This window comes from Vigna angularis, chromosome 7, assembly GCF_016808095.1.
Source record: "Vigna angularis cultivar LongXiaoDou No.4 chromosome 7, ASM1680809v1, whole genome shotgun sequence".
Classification (NCBI taxonomy): Eukaryota; Viridiplantae; Streptophyta; class Magnoliopsida; order Fabales; family Fabaceae; genus Vigna; species Vigna angularis.
The window spans coordinates 25,136,526-25,144,694 of record NC_068976.1 but is presented as its reverse complement, the minus strand read 5'-3'; the positions used below and the strand labels follow the sequence as shown (position 1 = coordinate 25,144,694).

The 8,169-nt window shown below is 38.1% G+C and overlaps 2 protein-coding genes across 2 annotated transcripts; both read right to left on the bottom strand.

Moving 5' to 3' along the window:
• Positions 1-476: 476 nt before the first annotated feature.
• On the bottom strand, positions 477-4,391 carry LOC128197666 (uncharacterized). The gene is made up of 2 exons (XM_052879846.1): positions 4,295-4,391; positions 477-2,310 (listed from the first exon to the last, which is right to left on the bottom strand). The coding sequence occupies exon 2, from the start codon at positions 2,301-2,303 to the stop codon at positions 1,104-1,106; it is 1,200 nt and encodes a 399-aa protein (XP_052735806.1). The 5' UTR covers positions 2,304-2,310; positions 4,295-4,391; the 3' UTR covers positions 477-1,103.
• A 2,580-nt stretch (positions 4,392-6,971) lies between these two features.
• LOC108337322 (17.5 kDa class I heat shock protein) lies at positions 6,972-7,836 on the bottom strand. Its single transcript, XM_017573821.2, has one exon. It carries the CDS (start codon positions 7,620-7,622, stop codon positions 7,152-7,154), a length of 471 nt encoding a protein of 156 aa, XP_017429310.1. The 5' UTR covers positions 7,623-7,836; the 3' UTR covers positions 6,972-7,151.
• Between the last annotated feature and the right edge of the window lie 333 nt (positions 7,837-8,169).

The following is an 8,169-nucleotide window of genomic DNA, read 5'->3' as shown; positions in this document are numbered from 1 at the left end:
CGCCAAGCACAATCCTCAAGTGCTCCTCATGTTCGTTCTGAGTCTTAGAGTAGATGAGAATATCATCTATAAAGACAACCACAAATCTGTCTAGGTACGGCCTGAAGATGCGGTTCATATAATCCATGAAGATTGCTGGCGCGTTCGTCACACCGAACGGCATCACTACATACTCGTAGTGTCCGTAACGCGATCTGAAAGCAGTCTTCTGGATGTCTTCTTCCTTCACTCTGATCTGATGATATCCAGACCGCAAATCAATCTTTGAGAATACGGTGGCCCCATGCAGTTGGTCCAACAAATCATCTATCCTTGGCAATGGGTACTTATTCTTGATGGTCAGCTTGTTTAATTGCTTGTAATCTATACACAGCCGTGAGCTGCCATCTTTCTTCTTCACTAATAGAACAGGCGCTCCCCAGGGTGATACGCTCGGCCTGATAAATCTCTTATCCATCAATTCTTCAATCTGCGTTTTGAGTTCAACCAATTCAGCTGGCGACATCCTATACGGTTGAACAGAGATAGGTGTTGCGGTCGTCACCAAATCAATGGTGAATTCAACTTCGCGAGGAGGGGGAAGTCCAGGTATTTCTTTCGGAAAGACGTTCGGAAACTCATCCACAACCGATCGTCCATTACTGTTACTAGTGGACGATCGTTCTTGTATCCAACTTCCGAACTCCTGATCTTCATGCGTCATAATCAGGAAACAGCTGGCACCCTCCATGATGTCTTCCTTCAACTGACCGAGCGTCACAGAAAATTCTTCTTCATCTTCTTCGGGAAAGACCAATCTCTTAGCGCCACAGTCTATGAGAATGCGATTGGTAGTCAGCCAATCCATTCCTAAAATCACCTCCAAACCTTGAAGAGGTAAGCAGATGAGATTGACTTTAAACTTACGCCCTTCCACTTCTATAGAACACCTGGCGCACATAGTGGACGTCCTAACCTTGCCAGCCGCTGGGGTTGACACCACCAGGTCGAACTGCATCTCTCTCACTTCTAAACCCAATTTTTCAACACACGCCTTCGAGATGAAGGAGTGGGTCGCCCCCGAATCATACAGCACACAACAATGTTTACCAAACAGCAAGCAATCACCGAATGAGATTACCTGAGCTTGCTGCCTCCGTACCAGTCAGAGCATATACACGTCCAACAGCTTGGGCTCTGCCACCACCTCTCGACTGATTCCTCCCAGCATTTGGTGGCCTCATCACAGCACGTCCACCCATGTTGCACTCATTCTCTAAGTGCCCATTCCTTCCGCAACGAGTGCAGTGTTTTCGTCCCACCAGTTGAGGACATGATGATCGATAGTGTGGTCCTCCACACTGGAAACAAGTCACGTTTCCTTGCCCAGATTGTCCGACGGCAACCACTGCTTGCGATCCATTATGAGACCGAGCTGGACGAACGTAAGGAGACCTTCTCAGATTAGCATTATTTCTGGTCACGGTCGGCCCCCTAACCACCTGTTGTTGTTTCTTCTGCCGTTCTACTTCTTTCATATTCTTCTCCAGTACTTTGGCTCTCTCCACCATAGCAGGAAACGTTCGGATACATAAACTGGAAATCAAGACCTTCAGATCACTTCTCAGTCCGTTCTCAAACTTCCTACACTGCCACTCCTCATTGGTGGCCATCGTATTGAAACGGACTAGATGCTTGAACTTGTTGGTGTATTCCGAGACAGACATTCCGCCTTGTACCAGCTGAAGGAATTCCACCTCCTTTGCAAAACGGACGCTGTCAGGGAAGTATTCTTCATAAAATTTGCTCCGGAATACTTCCCATGTGATGGGATTTTGGGCGTCCGTTAAGATAGCTCTCATGCTCGCCCACCAGTGGCCTGCTTCCCCGGTCAGTAGATATTTTGTGAACGCCAACCTGTTCTCGTTCGGGCATCTCTTGGCGTTGTAGATTCTCTCCATATCCCGCAACCACTGATCTGCCTTGTCAAGGAGGCACTTTCCACTGAATTTAGCTGGGTGATGTTGAAGGAAGCTTTCCAAGCTCCACTCAGCCTGATGGGTAGCGTTGGAAGAGGACGCTCCTGGTGTGCCCTTGGTAGCGGCAAGGATCTCCATCAATTGCCTCTGTGTTGCTTCAGAGTTGGCGCGAGAGGCCTCCAAACTCTGCAAAGCATTCTCATTCTGCTGCAGTAGGGTAGCGTTCTGTGCCATCAATGTAGTGTTCTGCTGTTGTAACCTATCTATCACCGTTTCCAACAACCTAGTGTTGTTGGGCGCATCAGGTTCATTTGGCTGTGGTGGAGGAGGGAGTCTAGGTGCCATTTGTTCTCTGGAAACAGAGAAAAACGAGCGTTAGTCATGTTCAAAGAGTTGAAAACTAACTCATTAAACACACATTAAGCACACAGCAAAAACACAGTGTACTCATAACCTACAGTGTCCTTAAGAGAACAAAACTGCTCTGATACCACTAATGTAACATCCCAAAATACAGTAATAACCATAAATTAGAATTAATTACAATTAACAGTCACACAGTGCAGTCTTACATTAAAACAACGCTCACAAAGTCGAGCGGCGTAAAGTACAGAAGTGGATTGTAACTTGACAGAAATAACGAAGCACTAGGATCGAACGGTTTACAAAATAAATACCGAACGATCACTACAAAACACTAAAGTCTAAAGTCAGCTGGACGACCTAAGGCTTGACCTTAACTTCAACGTCCACCAAGTTCTCCTCTTCAATAACGTCCTCCAACAATACCTCGCCTTCTGCTCACATCTACACGGATGATCATTGCAATGACAGGACGGAAGTACAAGGACGAGAGACAACACAAGGAAAAACGAAGGGTAAGCTTATGTAATTTAATTCATACACCAACATATAAATTTAACATTTCAATCAACACACATGCATACAGTTCAACATGTATAATCATACGAAATCTATCACTAGACGGACCGTCCGGACTGTATGAATCTGCGTAGCTACAGGCGTTCTTGCACCCGAGTGATGTAGTAACTGGGATACACTCAACAGCTGCCACTCGAGGTTAGCCCTATCCAAAGTACCCCTAAGGACTAGGACCTCCTGCCGTTCCCACACATGACCTACCCCCTCTACGTGAGGACGAGTACTCACGGAACATCAGGATGAACAGCCAGCATTAGCATAACCACAGTCATACTTTACCAATTCCAATATTCAATACATGAGTCGTTCCTCTCCGGAACGCTCGTTCAAATTCCATAATCGTATACTCATTCCATATAAGGTTCACCCTTTATAATCCTTTACTTTATTATTATTTTCCTCATTAGTTACATGGACATAAAATAACGAACGTCCAGCCCTCTAAAGAACGAGGACGAACGATAAGAATGATACCAATGATTTTCCTGTTCAGAATAGAATAAGACTAAGAGAAGTACTTGTAGATAAAAAGGACCGAATAAACTAAGGAAATCTGTGACGAACGTTAATTTCCACGTGAGTCAGTTAAATGAACTAACTCGTTTGAGCTCACACTGGTACTTAAAGAATAATTCCATTATGGAGATTTTAGACCGGATCCAATGTAAGGAGAATAACCAAGAATGTTGAGAACTATCTTTGGAATAATTCACATACGGAAGTCCGATGCCAGTAAATGACCGACATGGGAAAAAGGGAAATATAATTAATGTTGAACGAACGTTATTTTATCAAGGTTGATTATACGATAGTACGAGCGCTTGGTATAAGACCGAGCACTAATTAGGGCGAACACTAGGTGTAGGACCGAGCGCTACTTATGACGAACGCTAGGTATAAGACCGAGCGTTACTAATTTTAAAGTGTAAGGGTATAAATGTATTATTACTTTATTTCAGATATCCAGATACCACTATGCTGAGCCGAACGCTCAAACATAGTATTTCACACGAGAACGCTCGTTCTCGATCAGAATTCTCTCCAAATGAAAGAATTCCATTTTTGGCAGTTTACTAGAAAACCGAACGGTATAAGACCGTTCGATAACGTACATACATTATCATAGTGGGAATTCCATATTTCAGATTTTCGTCTATTTATAACTCAAGATTCAACATATCAGTTCATACTTTATAAATTCATATCAAATATCAATTTACATACTTTAGAATTCACATTATTCCTTCATACTTCAAAGTGATAAATCATATTCACATACATAAAATATCAAACGTTATCATACAGGTCAACCAACATACACCATATTCGTTCAATCAAACAGCGATCGTTCACACAAACAAAAATATGAATTAAATCAAATAAGCTTCCCTTACCCGGATTCGTGACTGAAACGTTCTATATGCAGGGTTTCGGGTTCGTCCGTCTACAGCTTTCTACCCTCAAAGATTACTTAATTCCTCCCACTAAATCTAACCATAAAAATCAAGAAATACTTAGAATTTAACTCTTCATGCAACCATAATTTGGCTTTGCATGTGACAAGAGAACGTTCGACGAAGAAGAGAAACTTACCAGTTTCAGAATCTGGAACTGTTCGGTCCAGATTGTAGCTTATGACGCCGGGAGTTCTCCTATGGTCTTTGAAATGGAATCGGAGAAGGGAAGGATGAGTTACAGTAGAGAGAAGGAGGAGAAAATGGAAGGTCTGAGTTTGGGAAGAAGAAGGTGCGTGCAGGAGAGTGGGCAGCGTTTTCAGAAAATCATTTTTTGTCTGCCCCACGTCCAGACGAACGTGCGCTCTCTTGTGGGCACCTGTATTCCACTACTGATTTTCGAACCTTCCATTCTTGACACCTGGCGTCAGTGTGCAAAGTTTGAGAGTGCGTTTTAAATGCACTTGAGCAGGGTTTTGGGAGTAATAATTAAAGTTAACATATGGGGTTCGGTACATTAAATGAGATTTGACAGGTGGATTTTTGGGTTAAATTTTCAAGGTCTTACAATATCTATATCCAAAGTCTAAAATAATTTCAGAATAATAAAAAAACTAAAACAGTAAAAAGTAATATATATATTTCACTATGTAGATGCAAAGAGAAAGAGACAAAGAAGAAAAAAGAAAAACTCTTAATAATGTAAACTAAGAAAAAAAGAAAATTTGATATACATAAGGATTAAGGTATATATTTAATACCAACTTACCTTCAATCTTCAAATGAAATTCTCAATTTCGTTTTTCTTCTTTATTATTGGAATCTTTAATTCATAAACATTTATTGACTTAATTTTCTTTTTAAACTCTAATTTTAAATTTTCATATCAGAAAATTTAAAATATATACACATAAATTATGTATATTTGACACCAACACACCTTTGATTTTCAATAAAACTCACTTTATTATTAAGGAAAACTTGATTTTCCATTTTTACTTTACCGTCAGTAAAATTCTCAATTTCACTTATCTTTTTACAATTGAAATCCTCAATTCCTAAGCATTCATAAACTAATTTTTTTTCTCTAAATCCTAATATCAAATTTTCACTTCAATGCATTTTAACTTTTAATGGAAACCAACTTCGTTATTAAAGAAAATTTGGAAAAAAATGATTTTCCTCTTTCAACAATAAAATTTTTAATTTCACTTTTCTTCTTTATTGTTATCTTTATTGTTAGAATCATCAATTTTAAACATTTAATAAATTCTTTTTCTAAATCTTAATCTCAAATTACCATATCAATATCAAAAAGTTCTTATGTAATCAGAAAATAAATATCACGACACCACAAAATTTTTTTCTATATGAAAAAGTTCTTGTATAGTCAGAAAATAAATATCATGACACACAAAATTCAACCACAACCCATCTAATAAATTAATATTAACGGTTTAAAAATAGATAGAATTGATACACAATAGAAAAATATGAGAGAATTTAATTTCCAGTGCAATAACAAAGAAAAAAAAAACATTATATGTTAAAAGAATTCGCACCTGCTCTTCCTTGACTTAACACTTAACTTAGAAAGTCTTTAAAAAATAACACATATATCAAAATGTTCTCAATGTCAAAGTGAACATATATTTTTTCTTAAAATAACTCTAGGACTTTTTAACTAAGTCCACCAATAATAATTTTTTATACACTTAAATTTTCTATATTCATTTTACACTCTCTTCTTTTTTATTATATCTTTTACATTTATTTGACATTATCTTTTTTTACTTTTTACTTCTTTCTTTTTTAAAAAAATATAAAAATTTATCCTTTTTTACTTTTTATTTTCTTCTTTTCTCAAAAAATACAAAATTCATTTGACATTATCTTCTTTTATTTTTTACTCCTTTCTTTTTCAAAAAAATATAAAAATTTATCCTTTCTTACTTTTTATTTCCTTCTTTCCTGAAGAAATACGAAAAATTTACACTGACCATTTTTTCCTTATATTTTCCTTTAAATGAATCATAATACCATTATTTTATCAATCAATGAGTTTGAAGTCAGCTTGGACCTACGTGTACAGTTACAAAACGTTTATTTATAGTGTCTACAATTGTTCAGACATCAATCTCAGTTCTACCAGCTTTTATCTTATTCTGACGATGCAAGTTCTACTTTACTTCCCTTCTTACCCATGCGTGTTGACATTTACATCGAAGAATGTTACCAGAAAAACCAGACATAAATGTCCACCAGTGGTGGACAAAGAACTCAAGCATTAACTAAGTGAATATTAATCAAACTGTTTTTAATTTCTAATTTAATTTGTTAAATGTCATTTTAATACATCCTAAAAGTGAACTTCAACATAAATATCTATTTTAAAGTACTGATATCCATATTAGCTATAATCCGTTAATAATTATTTGTTAAAATTGACTCCATGTTTCTGTTATTCTTATATCAAATTATCATTAATATATGTTAAAACACCTTTTATCTATTTAGAAAAAAAAACATTTTTATTAAGAATAAGATCGATAACTTTTATATTGCGCGGGAATAGTAAAATTTCACATTATGAAACAAGATTCTGAAGCTAAAGTAGTGAACACAAACACTGCTATAACATTTCAGTATTATCTGACACTCCTTAAACTCAATTCAAACACATACATTTTATTCATCTCTGTCAGACTGAGACAGATAAAGAGAAAAAAAAAAAAGACATACAGAAAAGACACAACATCATCATTTGATTCCGATCACATAGGTACCATTCGGGAGCCTAGCCAGTGATCTGAACGGGTTTCACATCGGGCTTCTTCACTTCCTCCTTGGGAACAGTGACAGTGAGCACTCCGTTCTCCATAGCAGCCTTAACCTCATTGACTTTGGCGTTCTCCGGCAGGCGGAAGCGGCGGAGGAAGCTGCCGCTGCTACGTTCCACGCGGTGCCATTTGTCGTTCTTGTCCTCCTTCTCCTTCGTCCTCTGTCCGCTGATCTGAAGCACCCTTCCCTCCTCGATCTCCACCTTCACCTCTTCCTTCTTCAGCCCCGGGAGATCCGCTTTGAACACGTGCGCCTCCGGGGTCTCCTTCCAGTCGATGCGCGTGTTGGCGATCGCCGCCGTCTCGCTCGAGACCTCGGAACGCGGAAAGGAGAGTGCGGTTTCGAATGGGTTCCACACGTCAAGGGAGAAGGGGTCGAAGACGTTGGTCGTTCGCCCTGTGCCGAAGAAACTTGGAATGAGCGACATCGTTTTGCTGAGAGTTGTTGATGGATAGAACTGAGCTTGGTTATTCTTGATGAGATTTTGCTGAGTGATGAGAAAGTGGAGAAGAAGAAGCGTATTTATATGGTGTGAGGAGAGTGTTCGCGAGTTTTCATGATGAGTCAAGTGATGGCAGAAAAGAGAAGAAGTGTTTAGACCGTTCTGAAGAAGATGAACGAACGAAGAAGATGCCAGCGTGGACGTAAAAAGAACCATGAAGATGTTTCCGGAACAAATAAAGCATATTTTTAACATACCACTGCCACGTGTACGGCTGTATTCACATCACCTATCACCATGCATTTGCTACAGATAATATTTTTCGAACCATTTTTTGAATATAGAATTGGACGGATATAACATATTAAAATAAATTTAATTCAAAATTTATTCTAGTTTATTTTCAAATTCGTTTAAATAAATAATAAAAATTTATCTTTAAATCCTTTCAAATTTATTTAATCTCAATTTTTTATTTTATTTATATTTTTATTTAAAATTACATATTGTAAATTAATAAGCCAAAATCAAG

Excerpts from the sequence above, each read along its gene's own strand:
- LOC108337322 (XM_017573821.2), bottom strand. The coding sequence starts at position 7,622 with ATGTCGCTCATTCCAAGTTTCTTCGGCACAGGGCGAACGACCAACGTC.
- LOC128197666 (XM_052879846.1), bottom strand. The coding sequence starts at position 2,303 with ATGGCACCTAGACTCCCTCCTCCACCACAGCCAAATGAACCTGATGCG.